At 45.8% G+C, this 20295-nt stretch overlaps 1 protein-coding gene across 2 annotated transcripts in view; it reads left to right on the top strand.

Moving 5' to 3' along the window:
- Window positions 1-20295, top strand: part of Arp6 (Actin-related protein 6) — a 72171-nt gene that overhangs the window by 23819 nt on the left and 28057 nt on the right. For both annotated transcript variants that reach the window (XM_084584932.1, XM_084584931.1), the window contains exons 6-8: window positions 253-408; window positions 10084-10204; window positions 16041-16164. In XM_084584932.1, coding sequence (XP_084441058.1) covers window positions 253-408; window positions 10084-10204; window positions 16041-16164 — 401 coding nt within the window. The remainder of the gene's footprint in view (window positions 1-252; window positions 409-10083; window positions 10205-16040; window positions 16165-20295) is intronic.

Genomic DNA, 20295 nt, shown 5'->3' with positions numbered 1-20295 from the left:
TGTATTCGAAGGATTTGCAGAGGCTGCGCTAATTTATTATAAACACGCGTGTCACTACATGAGAGAGGGCTTCACCATAGTAAAGAAATTTTAGTACAAGAACGCCAGTGCTATATAAAAGAGACTTACAACATCAGAACAAAAAAAGAAAAACATGACCCTTTTCTTTTTCGTGGCAGCCTTTCTTTTCTCGTGGTGCTACGGAGTGAGAACGCACCTGTCTCTGGTGTGACCTAGAGGTCTGGGGTGCAGGATAAACCTAGGAGGCAAGGCGCTGACCAACCACCTGAAGGACATCATCTCCTACCGACAGCTGCACGTCATGGATGAGACGTACGTCATGAACCAGGTCAAGGAGGATGCCTGCTTTGTCTCCACCACCTTCAACGAGCACATGGCCACCGCCCGGTAGGTCCACATGTCACCCACACGCGGCCGGAGTGATGTCTCCGAGCTTTGTGTTGGTCGAGAATAGCTTGAGGAAGTCAGTACGCCCTGCTGTGGTGGTGTTAAAATACATTATACTTTAAATATGTATTTTCAGTGCCGGTACTTTCGTTTTCAGCACACGATACCTAATACCAATACACAAAATGCATCAAAAGATAGAGGAGATAGTATCAAAGGTGCATGTCTCTTATATACTGCCCATGACTTGGGGCTGAATGGCGTATGAGGATGAGATTAATTTGGAAGGTCGTCATGAGAACTGTACAAGCCATTGCACAAAGCACTCGCATATTGTCATGTCAAACCTTCTAGGCAGCGTTCGCAAGCTAGTACTTTGAATTTTCACGGGCTTGTAAAACATGTCGCGTGGGGCTGCATGAACAAAGCACCAGTCTAAACAGCCACAAATGCTTTCACATCAGGCAGTGGTCACCATCGGTAACATAAGTGTGCATAGTAGATGCGTAGGAGATGCATAGGAAACTATGTAGGGCATTTGGAGATTGTTCAAACCTGCTGGTTTCTGCTCGTGATTGGTGCAGAATTTCTCAGCTTTGACCGAAAGAGATGCAAACTCACATGGGTCTATGAACTGCGTTGTAACATGTATGCTGTAACTAACAACTTATCCTCTCTGGAAGCAAACGCCACCTATGGATTGAAGTTAAGCTGGGAATTGTAATCGTAAATGTGCTTGCCTTTCCGTCAGCCATAGGTATCCCTTCTGTGGAACAAGCGACTCCTCTAAAGATGTGCATCATGTGACCCCAAGGCAGGCCATTGATGTGCACAGCAGAAGTGTCTGCACAGCTCAACCGTACCTCTAGAGCTTTCCCCGAAGAAGTGGCGCATGCAGTATGCCCTTTCTCACAAATGCACAGAGTGAGCTTATGGTTAGTCGTTGAGCGCACACTGCAACTCATCACGCAGCAGGCTATGAAACGTTGCTCAGGTTTCCATCAACGTTACTAGAACAAACTCTGTTTTACAGCTCCGCGCAGAGATGTGTCCTTGGTGGCCGTTGCAGGAACCAGCAGCGCTGCAGTCAGCTCTTGCTCCTTGCTGGGCCCGTTGTCTGCTACACACGGCACGGAAACATAGAGCAGCCAGCACACACATAGCTGTTGCGTGCTGCCGTTGCACTCTACACGGCTGCAGTGCAGTTATGACTACATGATGACAGCTTTGGTTTTGAAGCCATACATTACCTGCGCTTGTGTGATGCGAAATTCACTCGTTAATGCTGTGAAACAAGTGTGACGGCACTGTTGACTTGCTTGCAGCACCAACGTTCTAGTAACGGTGTCTGCTTTTCGGCTTCCTTTCTTTTTATTACGTGATATCAGATGTAGCTCGCCCAGGTAAAAAGGCGTCACTTTCGCCGTAATCCAGAATTGAGAAAAACGTATCCAAAAAATATGCACATCATTTCGTAATAAATTACAACTTAGCCATTAATTCTGCAGCATTCAGTGCGTTGCTATGCAATTTCGCTTCTTATTTAGCATCCAACTTCTTGTCCGGCTTGAGATTTGCTTGTGACAGGGATTCAAGCCGCCGACATATATGTGTGCCTCAAATTCAATGCCGTTCACTGTAAAAGTAGCGCGTGCACTGAGAAGATTGTGCGTTTTTCTCCTAAAATTAAACCAAACAGACGTTTAACACTTTGCCAAACTATGTGCCAGCCTCTCGATGCCTAAAATTGACGGATTGAAGAGACGTCGTTAAAGGTGCTATCGCTTATCTCTTAAGATAAAGCTTTCTGTTATAGTTTTTTTAACCTCAGGCCTCTTCATGCTGGCCTGCAAGCTTTTTACCGGGGGCAACGGCGTCTGTTGAAGTGATTACTTAGAAGTCCGTCATTTGTTCGGGTCAGTGATAGATGCCCTCGAGATTAAAAGGTGGGTACAAGCTCTGCACAGAAGAGATAACTTACTTGGAAGTGAACAATTTCTTATCTGCATTTAGAAGAGGAACTATAATGAAGCATTGTTGTGACATAGTTCGTGTAGTGAAGCTCTTATTTCGTTGCTGGCACATATTTCAAACTCAAAAGGCATTAAACCAAAGAGAAAGCCCCGAAATAATCGCACTGCCTGTGTGTTTCGACAGCAATGCCGGAAAAGAACTTGCAAGATTACGAGAGCCTTTCAATGTGCGTAGCGCAAATTGGACAGCTGAGCTGCACAAACAGATTTTGGTCTGGATCATTTTAAGTTTGTTACAATACTAGCAATTTGAAGGAAATTTGACATTTTCGTGATGAGGAAACAGGCGAGCAATGAGGGCAAGGAAATTTGCTTGTTGAGAAGACTTGTGTCATTGGTGAGCTGTTGTCACGGCAGTTATTATAAGTACCGCATAAAGTTCTCGTGTGACTTGAGCGTTGGTTACGTAGCACTTCTTCTGAAGCAGGCCAGTGAAACAAAATTGTGCACGAGGCTATAAGGACATTCCAATACAAATAAACCAGTTGATACTTTGCGCTTTTTCCATCTCCTTTGTTGTCTACCTGTACTTGTCTTTTATGTGTGTGTAACTTGTCATTAACAACGAGGCTTGCAACTCATAGCCAATGAGAAGAGAGGAGACATCATAAGAACTGCAGAGAAATTCGACAAGCAAGATGATCACAAAAACTAAAGCATCTTCGAAATAACTGAGCACGTGGCGTAAAAAGACGCATGCTCCGAGCTGTGGCAGCTGATAAAGAAATATCGCAATTAGAGGATAAGCACCTAGAAAGCTTAGAAAAGGATCTATATCGGCGAGCCTACAAGGGCTTCCAGACTTGCAATGGCTGGCACGTCAAGCACCTTCTTGGACTGTGGTATAATGCCAAATGGCTTCTTAGCTGCATTTTTGTGAGGCAAGAAAACAGAAAAGCGTACAAGCTTCGGATTGAGCTCAAGATAAGCTACCAGCCAAGCATATGAGCTCCTGATTATTCACACATTAAAGCGCATTTGCTGCAGATATGGTTTATGCTTTTGAAGCAATACAAACTCACATGTAACAAAAGATGGTCAGGGGAAGTTAGGACAGCTCACGCTCATTTCCCACTAGACACAAAAAAAGGATTATGCTGCCCACTCAAATATTTCCCAAAAAGAAGTGTAATGTTCTCTGCATTGCTTGTAATCTTGCAATGTTTATTTATGTTGATGAAATCAAGTTCTGGTGATTTGCTGCATTTCATTAGCATTCGACATTAGTGTTGACTGCATTTTTGATCAATTTTTCTTGTTGTGTTAGTAAATACCTTATGTTCATGCAATGAACTTCTAACACCTTTTCTGGCGCGTAGGTACCTTGAATATCATATGCGTTTTAAAACTGCAGTTCACTGCTAGTTTGAAATTACATTAATTTCCCCTACAAGCAGTAAAATTATGCCGTGGCTTCTTCTCTCTCTCTCTCTCTCTCTCTCTCTCTCTCTGTGATTACTCGCAATAAGCTTTTCGAATAGACTCATGCTTGTTCAGTCATTTTTCATCCCCATTCTCACTGATTCCTCTCTCAGTAAACTCATTAAATACCTCTTCACATCTGATGTTGTTTTAGACGACATAGCGAACAAATTTTTTTTTTTACATTGCTATATACGAGAGTGCGAGAGTGTTTCATCCCATACCTTAAAAGTAAGACACAAAGAAGCGATCTGATTAAGTGATGACAGAGATCATTTATTCCTAACCTGTGCTCACTATATCGTTTGACGCGAGTAGCCAGACTCCACGCATTGCATGGACAGGCTGCCCAGGCTAGCTGATTTCTGCATATTATGGAGGCAATCTGTGCAACGCAGCAGTAAATGGGACACCCTCTGCGTTACCTTCTAAGGTTAGAGGGCTCCTATGCACTGAAAATTTGACTAATTTGTTTGCATGACAGGATCTATGCCCTAAAAGAACACACTACAAATCACAGGCCAGGGAGTAACAAGAAATGGGGCTTGTGAGCAAGCCGACGGCACTATCACACTTGTTTCATAGCATTAACAAGTGAATTTTCGCATAACACACATGCATTCTCCAAGGTATGCATGGCTTTGAAACCAAAGCTGTTGTAATGTGGTTGTAATTTTACTGTAGCCACGTAGAATGCAACGCAGCATGCAAAAGCTATGTGTGTACCGGCCGCTGGTAGCAGAAGACGCACCCGGCAAGGAGCAAGAGTTGACTGCAGCGCCGCTAGTTCTTGCGATGGCCACCGGGGACACGCTCCTCCACTGAGCGGTATGGGGAGCTGTGAAAGGGAGTTTGTTCTAGTAACATTGGTTTCCACAGGTGGCAGCAAAATATGCCTGCACCTTAGAAATGAAGCGCGGTTATCGGCTGCAGCACAGGAATCGATAGCTGGCTAATTATCCATCCTTCACTGTGACGTCAAGGCCCCAGGAGGCTAGTTGTGGTCAGACTTGTAAAATAAACTATTGCGCTAGAATTCGGGGTCAAGCGGATCGAGGCTATCACTCAGGTGATCTGGCGCTTTGGTGCTTAGTTCAGTCAGGTCAAGGGTCTTACGGAATCCCGTCTGGTCGGAATGGTTTCTGACGAATGTGGAATACACCGACCAAAAGGATGGAAAACCAAAAAAAAATCCCTGAGTTTTTCCACCTTACGAAGTGCAGTTCGGGTGGAGGTTGGTTTCAGAAATGAAAGTGCTGTCCTCAAGGGCCGCATGATTCAGGAAAAAATTTTAAATGCAAATCAGAGTGTTGTGTTCATGAATTTAGTGGTCACCATGGACAGCTACATCTGTGTGTTTTTTCTTAAAGGAACAGAACACTGGCCCAAATATGTCATGAGATTATCGTGGAGATGAAGAGAATATATCTTGTATAGTACAGATCGAGCACTACAATATCAGAAAAGAGAGGGTTTACAATTTAAATTTGCCATTAAAAATAACATAAAAACAACTGAGGGGCTATGTTGTGGAGAAAACCTGTTACTTTCAGTGTAGTACCCTACGGGACTACATGTCAGGAAAATATCGCTGATTTTCGTAAGTGCACATTTTTCTTTTTTTTCTTCTAGGTGTACTTGTCATAATTCATTATATTTTGCACTCTCTCCACTTCGTCCTTGAATAAAAACCACCCATTTCGCACCGTAAGAGGCATGCTTTCAGGTTTTGCCACTAGATGGCGCCACAATGTTTGGAATTCCGTGAATGAAGCGATGATGGTACCCAATAAAACTTTCGTCGAAGAGGCGTGCATTATTGTGCCGTAACAGCCTTGAGTGTGAAACTGAAAAGGACATTACTCTAAGCAAAAAATGTCAAATTACTGCCTGGTGAGTGCAATTTATATTTATTTCCAGTACGTCATTTTTATCGACTGCCAGTCGTCATTGCAGTTCACTGCTCATGGTTTCTAGCATTGGACTACATAAAAACGGGCACATGCACTGATCGAAAAATTCTCGGTAAAAATTCTCAATAGCGTTTCTACCAAAACTGTTATCGAATCGAACATTTTAGACATCAATCTTCCCGTTGCGCCAAAAACATATTTGAGACCTAAATTCCAGTGTTCTGTCCCTTTAAAGTAAACGACGGCCGCGCGACTCTGTCTTCTAAGAAATACCACTCCAGACTTGCTTGTATAGTAGATTCTTTATTTGCGCAGCCTGGCTGGAGCTTGCATAGGCCACGCAAAAAATGAGTAAAAATGTTTTCTTGAGATTGAACTCAATCTAAACATACATGGCAAGTAGTAATTCATCAAATTCCAAACTCCACTCACTTTGAACTGATGGATTAAATCATCTTGAATACATCATTTTTTTTTAGACGAGTGCTTTTTCATAGCATGGTGTTTGAGACGCAAGTTTCTGTCTTTAAAAAACACTCATGACAATTCTGTTGAGTTTTGTGTTCTTAGTAAAAGTCAGTTCTTATTCCTTTTCATGGCCATGCTGAAGTTTGTTTGGCAACAAAACAGGCACTTGTTGCTGAGAAAGTTACAAGATGGAACATTTTGTTTTCTTCCCCACTCCGTTCAGACTGATGGGATCAGTATCGAAATGGACTCTCTGATCTGTGCTTGCTATTGTATGTCAGTGTGACGTAGCGAGGGAGACCGAGAACAAGGAAAATGTATTTGCATCACCATACTTGGTTTGGGTGAAATATGTGCGGTGCTTCTACTTTTCCTTAGCTTTTACAAGCTGACATAAGCTCCTTTTTCCAGCACAAGTCCTAAGAGTATCGTAATCCTTTGATTCAGGCTAACATTGGTTTGTCCTCGGTGTACCTTTGGTCATATGTAGACTACGTATGAATTTGCCTTGAATGTCTGGTCAGCATTTTGGACACCGTTGGCGAGCGGCAGGTTTGAGCCCTAACAAAACACCAAGGACAAAGTGCAGTTGGTCTGCATTCATGAGGTGTCTCACTCTGATGATAATAATAATAATAATAATTAGTTCACACGAAGCAAAAGAGGCGCAGTATCTGTCCCACTTGTTATGTGGACACCTGAACCGTGCCTTTCGTAAGGGAAGGGAGGAAGGTGGGAGTGAAGGTGGAATGAGAGAGGAGCCATAGTGGAGGGCTACGAAGTAATTTCGACCACCTGGGGATCTTTAACGTGCACAGGGATCGCACAGCACACGAACGCTACTTCATTTCGCCTCCATCGAAACGCAGCCCAAAACATTACTTCGTAGAAAACATGGCTTCTATATTAAAACCTAAAAGAGAAAAGAAATGAATGCATCACTGCCAGATTTCAGAAGTGAAGAGCACGTATGGACAGCAATTTTGGGTGCGAATACAAGTTGCCTGCCTACATCGCAGATGACTTCAAGATGATGACCGCAAAGTTGCTTTGGGCTTTAGCATCACAAGTTTGAATGAACTGACAGGGAGGTTTTTAAATGCGAATTTCTTGGTGACTGAAGGCAGCCTTCACTGCTAGACAAACGTCAACAGACCCAGAAAGGGTGAAACAATCGGCTTTTAATGAAACAAAAATTGTAGGAGCTGTCGGAATCCCTTTCAGCAGAATTGGGCAGCACTTTGGCTGACACGTTTTTTGGAAGAAAGGTTAGGACGAGTCATTTAGGTTAGATTTGAACTAGCCTTTTTGTGAATGTTTCAGCATTTCAGATATCAAAACTTGAATAATATGGTATTCGATTCGGGCTTCGAAGCTAATGGGAATTTTTGAATACCTTGAAATTTTTTGAAGTTTTATGATCTGAGGATAATAATCTGTTGCGACGAACAGTTGACAGTGACCGTTATGCTTGCTGCAACGCTTCTACAAGATTGCACAGTTCTGGATGTAAAGCACATAACTTGGCTGTCACATTCACAAACTTCACCGTCGATGGCTGCGTCGTTTGGCACATCTCTCATGAGCACACATACCCTAGGCAAGCGATTCGTCTGCTTTACCGTTCATAGCTTTGGTGTTACTGGAAGCCAAATTCACCAAACAACTGGAAACAAACTTCTATGAAAACAAGTGCGAAAGCTGATTTGACAGGTTATGCTATCTGGCGAACTATAAGGCAACCAATATTCTGAATGGGGCGAAGCAGACCTCACCAGATGGCGCACCCTGTCGAATCAACTGATCCACTCACTACGACAAAAAGTTCTGCGGCAGACGACTGCAGTTTATCGACGATTTCGAAAAATGCAGGTGAGGTCAGACGTTAAATTACAATATCGAATAACATAGACTGTCAAAACTTTCTTTGTGTTCGGTGTTTGAACCAAAATAGTCCAGTGTAATTTGCGCAGAATAATTTTCATCACGTGAACAAATAAATATGGAACATATAAAACTAGCCAGGCATGGCAATGCCAGCATTATTTTTTTTTTATCGCATGACAATTACTACTTCTAGGTTAGGAAAAATTGTGCGGCAGGCATCGGCAGCAACCGTTTGAAGCCTCACAGCCTCAAAAGATCATGGGTGTGTAGTTGGCAAGGGTCTTACCGGTCGCCAAGCTGTATGAGTTAATAAGAACGCATGACATGGCTGAGTTGGCAGGAGCTACCAACTCACGTTTCTCCCTTAAGATGTCTCGTCATTTGTTTACACTGGTGTAACATGCTTTCGAAAAGTATTCCTTGCGCACTTAGGCCGTAGGAAAACTTATCGACCTTCTGTGAATTTGTGTGTGTGTGTGTGTGCGTGCGTGCATGTGTGTGTGTGTGTGTGCGTGTGTGTGTGTGTGTGTGTGTGTGTGTGTGTGTGTGTGTGTGTGTGCGCGCGCGCGCGCGCGCGCGCGCATGCTCCCTTTACAAATACGAAATACTATCTTGGCACTAGCATTTGCAACAATAGCGCAATTAGCGATTAAAACCATGACAGCTATCAGGCTTTTCCGCAAAGCAAAACGACGGGTGGAGGGTGCATGATGACGTCATTGACAGTACCGGTACGTTTCTCGCATAGACACACTTGGTTTGAAGAAGTAAAAACAATGCTACCGAAAACAAAGCCCTTGAAACGTTGTTTGCTGGCATCAGAAAATGTGCAGCGTGATATGGGCGAAGGCAACGAACATCAGAAATATTACCGTTGGTGATGTCATCACCGAGCTTTTCCGCAGAACTTCAGTGCTGTGAGAAGAAGCTCAAGAGCTAATCGTAGATTGCACCATCGGTTTGAATGCTAGTGCAGAAAAACATTGCATACATTACTTACGGTCTATGTGCATTTGAATCCTTGAATATTGCAAAATTCTCGAAAAATGATGCAGCTTCTCTTTAAAGTGGCTGTGATGGAAAGAGGGCGCAAGTCAAAAAAGGTGCACCTTATTCTTTTTTTTTTTTGTGCGCACCTTTTTTTGTTTCCATTGCAGTGAAAAGTTTTCTGCCTAAATGATATATTCAGGCCTTAAGTTTGTTGCTTTTTCACTGCAAAACACTGGTGGTTAATTTTTGCTGGGAAATGCAGAATTCGCAAAGGATTGAAGTAGCAACATTTAAATGCAGTAACTTATCTAGTAAATACTCGTTGCATCATGAGAGTACTTTCTGAAGGTGCACAATTGACATGAAATTGCAAAGAAAAAACTGATGTTATTACTTATGGTAAATATGCCAGCATAAAAATGGCGAGACTTTGTGCTACCCTGCTCGCTGTTTCGTGGAATATTATTTACTGCATTTGCTATGTGGCTCAAGAAGCCACCTTATTTGTGAAATGAAGGATGCAAAGGAAACGAAAAAATTGCTTCTAAATGCAGCATGCTCAGAGAATATGAAGCAAATCTGCTTTGCATGTAACGGTGTATGTAGCATTTCATAATCTATTGATCTCCATTAGGGTGGTGCAGTGGTTAGGGCACTCGACTGCTGTGCCCAAGGATGCTGTGCATTGTCAGTGCACTTTAAAGAACCCCAGGTGGTCGCAATTTCCAGAGCCCTCCACTATGGCGTGGCTCATAGTCTGAGTTGCTTTGGGACATTGAGCCCTATCATAACCCAAACCAACTTGGCCTGAAACTTTAATTTTGTTACAATGCTGTCGGGCTGCAAGCGTTTTATTTCCCAAAAGTCGCTCGCTCAGTTGAGTGCTGAAATGTCGCATGCAGTGTTCTTATTAAGGGTTCGGTTTGACTTGCTTTAATTTGTTCTTGACATGTCATACCCAGGAAGCATGGTCCAGAAAACACTGTAGCTCGAGACTACGTCCTGCCCGACTACACGGTCATCAAGCGGGGCTACTTGCGACCCCTCGAGGAGACTACGGGAAAGCCCAAGGACAACGAACAGGTCTGGGCGGTGGAAGTCATTCTCTATAGGGCTGGGCTGCTCATGTTATCAGCCAGCAGGGGCAGCCATTAACCTTGTAGTTTTCTCACAGAAAGATCTGAGCAAACTTTTGTGAATGGCCTCCGTGGTATTTGTCCACTTAAAATTGTTGCGCAAGAAAGAAGGAGAGTGGATTTAAGAATGTCCAGACTCCTGGCATCCACAGCATGTTGCTTGCTGCGAACAAACCATTTGAGGAAACACGCCAGAAGAAGACAAGCCCCCCACTTTTACCTCTATTTACCTGCTCCTCATTGGTGGTTATCTTTGAGCTACGAGGGAAGGTGCCAGTATCGCATTATCAGTATGATAATGCACTTATTTTTGTAGGCTGTGTTTATCGCACATCCACCCCTGCACGGAGCCTCATGAAGTACAGTACAACCTCGTTAATTCGAAGTCATCGGGACTGCGAGAAATCTTCGAATTAAGCGGGTTTTCGAATTAACCGAACACACCAAGAAATAAGACTTAGGCAAAAAAATTCGTTGCAGGAACGTGTTACCTTTATTCGGCATATTTTGAATTACTACTGAAGGTAATCAGAGATGCTGGTTTGCCACGTCCGGTAGTTTGCGGCTCCTAAGGTCATGCTCTCGAGTTGGTCAAATAAACGAAACATCTCTGAACTTCCACCGCGGCACTCAACAAAACTGCGGATAACGTTCAGCGATCCGATGACTTCACCAAGAGCAGGTGCTCGGGGAGGCTCGTCGGTGTCGTCATCGCTATCGTCGCTGTCATCGCGCATGTTCGTACCAGCAGTGATCTCACTCTCCAAGTCAGAGTAGCCAGTCTGCTCTTCGCTCTCAATGTTGATATACTCGGCGAAGCCGACTGCGTTGGACTCATCCTCTGCGCAGAGCGCATTGATGCGGTCGCAATACTCTGCTCCTTCTTCGTCAAGAGTAGTAAGTAGTACATGGGTGGTCTGCATCGGCATCAACAGTGCTTTCACTGGAAAAACCAGCGTGTTCTAAACACCGCCTGATCAATGTGGGCTCCACTTGTTTCCAAGCGTACACCATGAGGCATATGGCTCCGAGGAGGTCGATGGAGTACTCCTTGCCATTGTCGTAGCAAAAGGAGCATGCGCTTGAGCAGGTGGTACCGATAAATCTTCCTAGTGTGGTGAATGACGCCTTGGTCCATCGGCTGTGAGATCGAAGTGGTGTTCGGAGGTAAAAATACCATCCTGATGGCCTGGAGATGTGGGATGTCGCCATGTGCCAGGCAGTTGTCGACGACAAATAGGACATTCCTGCCCGTGGCCGCGAACTTGCGGTAAAGTTGCCGCACGTACTCTTCAAATATTGCACCTGTCATCCAGGCTTTCTTATTGTGCCTGTAGACGAGTTCATCCTTTGGCGGCAACCGCGCATTTTTGAAGCAGCGAGGCTTCCCCGTCTTCCCGACGACCAGTAGCGGCAGCTTGTGTTTACCGCACATGTTTGCGCCAAACAGCACAGTAATCCTGTCCTTGGCCTGTTTCCTACCCTTGATGGCGGTGTTCTTCACTGCAAATGTTTTTGTTGGCAGCATCTTATAAAAAAGTGCAGCCTCGTCAAGGTTGTAAACGTCGTCTGCACCGTACTCGCTAAGCAGCGGCGCCAATGTGTGGTTTCTCCAATCCTCGACAACGCTCTCGTTAGTGCTGCCGCTCTCACCACAGACGGTGAGAAAGGTTAAATTATTGCGTTCTTTAAAACGGCAAAACCATCCATTGCTGCACTTAAATTCCTCGTGCCCAAGTTGTAGAGCTAGGTCGTTGGCCTTCTCCCGCAGTAGCGTTCCATTGACGGGAAGGTGGGCAGCGTTTGCTTTCTGCAGCCAGCGAAGCAGAGCAGCTTCCACATCTTGATACGTGGGAGCCCGCACTCGTGACCGCTTCGAAGAATAGGTCTTGCCGTAAGCCTCTAGTATTTTTTACTTGTTGCTCAATATTGTGGACAACGTCGAGAGGGGCACGCCATGCCTTTTGGCCAACTCGGTCTTCGAACAAGCGATCTTGCCTGCTTTCTGGATCAAGCAAAACTTCTGCTGCAGCGTTAAAGTCTTGTACTTTGGCATTTCTGCACTGCTACGGTCACAAAGCTAGCACTTCTGCACAGTCCCGCCCAAAAAAACGGCACAGTAGCCGACCCCTAACCACAGCGCACAACACAAAGAAATGGCGCAGGCGAGACCGGCGCGGCGGTGGTGGTGGCGTACTTGCAGCGTCGGAGGCACGGGGGAAGAGTGGGCGAAGCACACCAAGGGATGGAGTGGGGGCGAGGTCACATGATAAAAACCGGTATGCCCGCCGTGTTGCAGTGAAGCACGTCTTCTCCTCTGCAGGCGCGTGTTTCGGCGGTGCGTGAGGCGCACTGTGGACCGATTTTTGTGCAGAGAGTGCTCCCGCTGGGGCGCTTCGCCTATAAATCATCACCATTACTATGTGGCTTTGCCTCGCGGCTCCGTAGGGCCGTCGTTTCGCCGGGTTTGCGGCGAAACATGGATCAGGCATTGCCGCATAGCAGTCCAAATTTTCGAATTAATCGGGCTGGCGCAGGCCGCCTGTTCGAATTATCCGGCCAAATTTACATTGGAAAATACGGGACCACAGAAAACCTTCGAATTATCCAGGATTTCGAATTAACCGAGTTCGAATTATTGAGGTTGTACTATAGCTCAGCGTATAAATGACCATGCCTATCCAAACCAATACATCAGCACATTTAATCCAGAATAGATCATTGCGCAATGACGTGCAGCATCTTGAGGGATGCAATGACGCCCACTGGTGCCTTAGCTTGCCCGCAAAACTGCACTTCCAGTATTTGCAGAGTCCAAAATATCAGCCGTAATTATGTATTCATTCCTCTGATGTATGTGGCAGTTCCACTGCAAAGTTTTAAACATTGTGGATGCCCGAACTACCGGAATTGGTGAAAAAGGGTGGGGTACAGCATAATAAAGACCTTTCTTGTTGTGTCAGATAGCAGTTGAAGGCAGAGATAAGGATAGGTATTGGTTTTCCTCTTGGATTGTTTGAGGTAGTCCATTTGTGTATTGTTGAATGCCAGCGAAAAAAATGGTGCTTGGTCAAAGTGTTTGGCCTTGGAAAGATGTTTTCTGTTGCTTGTGAGACCTCTATGGCCCTTCAGTTCAGCTCAGTCGTTCAGTCGTGTTTGACTCTTCGTGACCCTGTGGACCATATCACGCCAAGCTTTCCGGTCTCCCACTGTCTTCCTAATATCACATAGCTTCATCTGCAGTGTCTCGAGGATGCCATCTAACCATCGCGTTCGCTGCCTACCCCTTCTCCGGTGACCCTCAATCTTTCCCAGCATCAAAGTTTTCTCCAGCGGCTCCTCCCTTCTCATCAGATGGCCAAAGTAGCTGAGCTTTAACTTTAGAATTTGACCCTCCAATGAGCAGTCAGGGTTTATGGTCGACAATATCGACTGATTTGATCTTCTAAGAATCTTCTAAGTCCAAGGAACTGTCAAGAGTCTCTGCCAGCACCGCAATTTAAACGCGTCAATTCTTCGGCGGTCAGCCTTCTTCATAGTCCAACTCTCGCGTCCATACATCACAACTGGAAAGACCATAGCACGAGTTATACGGATCTTGGTTGGCAGTCTGATTCTGCTCTTTACTAGGCTGTCAAGGCTAGCCATGGCTCTCTTTCCCAGAAGCAGGCATGTCCTAATTTCATGGCTGCAGTCTCCTTCCGGGGTAATTTTGGAGCCCAAGAAGAGAAAATCTGTCACAGCTTCCACTTCTTGTCCCTTGATGCTCCAGGACTTGATAGGGCAAGACGCCATGATCTTTGTCTTTTTAATGTTCAGTTTAAGCCCAAACTTCTCACTCTCTTCTTGCACACGCATCAGAAGTCTCTTGAGTTCCACTTCACTTTCTGCCATTAAAGTGGTATCATCCGCATATCTATAAAGTTGTTGATCCGTTGTCCAGCAATCTTCACTCCAACTGAAGACTCGTCCAGACCGGCCTTCCTCATGATGCACTCAGCATATAGGTTAAATAGGCAGGGCGACAGTATGCAACCTTGTCTCACTCCTTTATCAATCGGGAACATCAGTAAGGCCATGCTCAGCTCTGACTGTGGCTTCTTGTCAATTCTACATCTCTTCCGCTTTATTGATTATGCAAAAGCGTTTGATGGTGGTATGGATCACAACAGCTTGTGGCAAGCTTTCGAAGAGATGGGAGTTCCAATGCATCTCACCTTTTCTCTTACCATATAAAGACATGCGTACAGAAACGAATTGCACGAAGTGTGCATTCGCCATGATCAATTTCTTTGTGTACCATAATGAGAAACTTGGCTGGTCAGTGATGCCAGTCTTGGGAGTCAAGTTGTGTGCAGTGCTCAGGACTTTTATCAAAAGTATTACACCTTGTTTATACACTTGCTGAGCACGTAGCAGGCATTCGCAATAAGCACTCTTGTCCTAGGCAGTGGCTTTCCAGAGCCGCACTTAATCCTGTCATCACAAGCATAGCCCAAGGCATTAGCATGCTGGCAGGGGAAGACGGAAGATGCCATACAGTCGTGGTGGCCACAGTGTCATGGCTGTGGACAACGGTTTCTGTTCCTTTCACTAAAAACTGCATAAGACAAGCACTAAAGGAAAGTCAGGCTCCTTTCTCTTGACGATGGCTTACAGCATAACGAGCAGCAGTGGCCAGGTAATAGGCTTGTTAGCCTTGCTTGGCAACCACAGGCATTCTTTTCCGTGCACGCCCAACATTTTGTCTTCTTTGGAGTGCTAGTTAGTAGGCGCACTCGATGCCATTATTCACATGATTGTATTGTGCGTTTTTTTTTTTTTCTTTCTGGAAAAAGTGCTTTAAATATGGTATGCACGCCAAACTGAGTGTGCATTTGAAACTGATGCAGCAGTGCCCTATTTTAATGAGCATCATGAAATGACGGATTGGCATTTCTTGCACTTCAATATTGCTTATCTAGCTTACCGCAGTCATGCGTAGAGTGTGTCAATATTACCTGGGGAGAAAGGCGCTGTCACCATCTGTTCGAGTCTCCTAAATAGCGCTTCATCTACTGCAGGAGTGGAGTGAAGGCAAGGTATATTATTCATCTAGGCTGGTGTTGGGCCAAAACATGCACTATTCTGCCTGGGCATCGCTAGCTGTGTCACATTGCACTCCTCTGTGAGCAGATCGAATTATTTCAGTTGTGCATTTCTCACATCTTCAATAAGATGGCCAAGTGTTAGCCTGGCGTGGAAACTTCCACAGCATTTCTGGGGTTAGCCTTGAGAAGAGTCACGGCTGTATCCCTGTTTTATGCCCAGCAATAGCCACGTACACCCCTCTTCTCAGCATTCGTGCACCTCTCCATGATGGTTAAAGCGCAGTGAAGCTTCTAGGTACTATTACTCTTGGGTGAGTTGCGTCTTGTTGCCTTGTTGCCATGGCAACAACTCCAGAACGCCTTCTACTAGTTAGGGATGCATCTGATTGGCTTTGTTTATTGTTTTTCTTCTCATCTGCTTCATTATCTTTAATTTTTCCCCCTCTTGCTATTGCTGCAGAATGCTGCAGTGTTGACTGGTGCATTGAAATTGCTTTTGCTCTAAGCATTTTGAGAGAAAAATTGCCCACAGGCCACAAGTGTTGCTTGTGTTATGACCTTCGTTTGCAAGAAATGCTGCTTAGACTTCACTGCAGCATCTCTTGTGTTTTCATTCACACCGTGCTCATTTGAGGCGTCATCCAGTGACTTCATGGCATTGGCACATTCTTCTCCTTCGCGATTGGCATGCAGCTCATCCGGCTGAACAATGAGCGGTTCATGGTGCCAGAGCTACTGTTCCACCCGTCTGACATTGGCATCGACGAGATGGGCATCCCGGAGGCTGTCAACTACGTCGTTGAGACGCTGCCCAAGGGTGGGCTCACTTTCTCTTTTCTGCACATTCTTCCTTTGTGGTGGTGGCCTTAAGTTCAACATCAGGACAGAAAAAAAGTTGAGGAAACAGAAGCTGTTTGATCATGTTTTTGGTGTGGTTCGTGTGAATTGACTTATTTAATCCATGAGGTTGTAATTCATTGCTTGCTACTTAATCTTGAAACTGGCCATGACTGCCCTGTTCTAATATAGTGGTGAAACTGAAAATGGTACTCCTGAGTTCTGCAGTGTCGCTGCATGTCAAAAAGAACTGGAGTTGGTTATAAAGAACCTGACGGCCAAGGGGACTGCATTCATTGTACCCAAAGTTTGTGTTAACTGGACTTTCCGTATCGCAGCCGACAGTGTAGTCAGCCGAAAGTTGCTTCTGTTATTGATATCTTAAGCTTTGTAATGCACATGTTCTTCCTCATGCTGAAAGGAAGTCGTCAGGACGCCTTCTGCCAAAGGCCAGCCTTAGAGATGTGATATCACTAATTAAAGACTGACGACTAATACCAACTTGTAGTAGGATGGTCTCCAATACTCCAACCTTGAAGTTGTAGGATGCCGCAACAAAGAGCTGGTGCACTGTTGTACGTGCACTCCCTCCATGACATAGACGTTAAGGGACCACCGATTAGGCAGGCAATGCACAACGTATGACTGGCTATGTCCACAAGGTATGACACGTGACTAGCACTCAGGTCCCTAAAATTGCTGCGCGAGTAGATCACTGACTATGTGTAGTACAATCAAACCCGGATGTATCGAACCTGAAGGGGATTGCGAAATAGTTTGATATATCAATAATTTGATGTACAGAAATCGGCTTGAGACGGCACTTTGCGATCTTGAAAAACGATACCATATTTATCGCGCAATCAACCCACCCTCCACTTTTACCGCCGAGAATTCGAGAGAAAAAAAAGCGTTAGTCGGTAGCGCGTTCCTCCGTTTTGCGCCATCGCAGTCCACAGCTCATTTATTGGCAGCGCAGCGATAACGTCAAGGCGTGTATCTTTTGACGTTGGCTTCTGTGGTGGCGAGGTGCGAACTTGGCAGAGTGCCCATGATGGCTTGATTTCACAAGCCTAGTTCGATTTATCACGCCGCTCTTGAGGTGGTCATAGTTCACTGCCACAGAATCATTGGAAAGCACGATACAGTAGAATCTCGTTGATACGATTCCCACGGGCTCCGACAATAAAAGCGTATTATCCGAAAATCGTATTATCCAAAACGGACTCCAGAAGATCGCGAATAATACATACTTGGCACAGAACTTGCTTTTATTAAAGCACGTTAAAATAATCCGTCACTTTGCGTTGCACTTTTTGCTTTTCGAGGTCCTGAAGAAAGCTTTTTTGGAACTCGTAGAAACGAGTAGCAGTTTCCTCACTCAGCTCCGCAGACGCGACAAAGCCACGAAGCCCGTCCAAAGCTTGGAGTGCACCGTCAGTATTTAATGGCCGACGATCGCCGCTGCAATCTCCGGCGTCATGGTTGTCATCGTCGTCGCTCTCCTCTTCAGCGGTAACATCTGCAATGATGTCTTGGACGGTGCGCAATTCGCATGTCGCCAGTTGGTCGTCCGCCGATACAAACTCTTCCGGAGACACGCTGACATCGAGGTCACCCCAGTCCGGGATGTCAATCTCTGCGCTGTCAGCTCCATGTTCCTCCGTATCGCCAGATGCACAAAAAAAGCCACACTTCTTGAAGCAGTTGGCGATGGTGTCGGGTTTGACGCGATCCCATGACATCGCTAGAAAATGAATGGCATCAAGAAGATCCACCTTCAAGCTGGCATCTTTCCGGTCAATCTTGGCCAAAAAGCGTCTGACCAACAAGCTCCTAAAGTGAAATTTCACGTTTCTAATGATTCCTGCATCTAGGGGCTGCAAGTGGCTGGTGCAGTTGGGCGGCAGGAAAATTACTCTGACGTTTTGCAGCCACGAAGTATCGACAGGGTGGGCGGCACAATTGTCGAGAAATAGAAGAATTCTACGGTTCTCGGCACGCATCCGGGCATCCAGATGGGTGAGGAACTCTGTGAAAAGGGCTCCGGTCATCCATGCCTTCCTATTCGCTTTGTAAACGACAGGAAGGCGTGGGTTACGCGAGAAGCAGCGTGGCTTCCAGAACTTGCCAATGACGGTAGGCTTGAGCTTCTTGGTTCCATCAGCATTGCAGCACAACAATACGGTGACTCTTTCTTTGCTTTTTTTCCCACCTTGACACGTCTCACCTTTCATACTGAGACTTTTCTCGGGCTGGAGGTTGATGAACAACCCAGCTTCATCTACCGCCGGCAGAGTCGAAAGCCAGTTGGAGACCTGATCTTGGTGGGCAGACTTCCCTTCGCCGGAAACGGTTTTATACGACAGGCCATGTCGTGTTTTAAAACGATGGAGCCACCCGCCCGAAGCTTTAAAATCTTCAGTGCCCAACGAGAGTGCAATCTCATCAGCTTTCTCGCGAACAACTGTCCCGTCCACGTTCACGCCCGCCGCCCTTACTTCCCTGAACCACGCCAGTAGAACCTCTTCCATCTTGCCATGCTGGGCGCCCCTTGTTTGCTTCACGTTGGCGCCGAAGACTTGAATGTTTTTCCGAATTTCTTCTCGCTTGCCGACGATCGTGTTCAGCGTGGAGACAGGCAAACAAAGTTCGCTTGCCAGGTCGACACGTTTCTTCTGCGGATTGTCGTCGACTTTTACGAGAATATCAAGTTTTTCTTTCAGCGATAACGCTTTACGCTTCCTAGACATGGTGAAGCGCACGGGTGAAACGCGGCACCAAAACAAAAACGATAAGTGCGAAGTGCAAGCTGAACGCTCGGAAAACCAAAATGGCAACGAGAAATGGCAAACACAAAGCCAACAAAGCCTACAGCATCGTCAATGCATGCGCCAATCACTGCTTCTTGGTCACGTGATTTTACCGTGATTACTATGTCTTAGGATAGATGGCGCTAAAAACCTTCGGTGCGCTTCGGCGCTTTTGTTGTGCGAGCTTGGGAAAATGGCTCCCAGAGGCCGCCACACTGCTGCAGACGCTGTGCTGAGGCACGGCCGGACTCGAGCCGAGCCGAGCCAGGCCAAGCCTCGACCATACGAAGCGCATGTCGTCGCGTGTTCAGTCCGCCGTGCCTGTAGTTTCGCTCGATGCGATAATTTCAGTAGCTCTGCCCACCCTCTGCAAAGGACTGGCTCTGATGTCATCATCATAGTTGGAGAGATGTGATTCCTACACGTGTCTAGCAAAGGTCATGTCCAACATCGAAAATCGGCCACGAGCGCTAGGGGAGTTACGACCACTGCAGCTACTGTCAGATCCCGCTAGGACACTTTTGCTGCCTCCTGGCGCGAAAATTGAAACTGCGCGAGATTTACGGAAGACGTTTCCACGATCGTATTATCCCAACCGACGTGGAAATACGATCGTATTAGCCGTACAAAAATGCATTACCTCTATAGGGCATCGGCCGGGAACGAAAAAAAAAACGTATTATGCCGAAAAGCGTATTTAGCCGAATCGTATCAACGAGATTTCACTGTAGCTGCAAATGCCGTTTGAAGCGAACGATGCTAAAAGCCGGCATCATGATCGCAGCTGACCGCGTGCTTTCATTGATTCACGGATACAAGGATGGACAAATGTGTTGTGGAGGTAACAAACAGCAATTCATCTATGGCGGTTTGTTACCTCCACACCAATTATGCACCCGACATACCAAGGGAGCCGAAATGAAACTCTGGATCGGCCTTTTATGGTGAAGGAATTACTGGCATTCCTGGCGAAGCTCACCCAGAATACCACCCCTGGCAAGGACCCAAAAAATCTTATGCAACCATAACCAAGAAGCAACGACGTGTCTCCTTGAGCAAATCAATAACAGCTGGGAGACGGGGGACTTACCAGAAGTGTGGAAACACGCTGAGGTGATCGTGATTCCCAAGCCCAACAAACCACTAGGATTTGGGAACCTGTGACCTATATCCCTCACTTCATGTGCGGAGAAGCTTTATGCGTACATGGTCCTAAACCGCCTCACAAATCATTTGGAAAATCAAGGGCACATCCCTAATACGCTCATGGTTTCTGACATCTATCCGCACAAGATATC

The sequence above is a fragment of the Amblyomma maculatum genome, chromosome 11 (assembly GCF_055883805.1).
Source record: "Amblyomma maculatum isolate TAMU_Amacu chromosome 11, ASM5588380v1, whole genome shotgun sequence".
In the NCBI taxonomy this organism is placed as follows: domain Eukaryota; kingdom Metazoa; phylum Arthropoda; class Arachnida; order Ixodida; family Ixodidae; genus Amblyomma; species Amblyomma maculatum.
The sequence above is the reverse complement of the archived record's forward strand: the minus strand, read 5'-3'. Positions and strand labels throughout refer to the sequence as shown.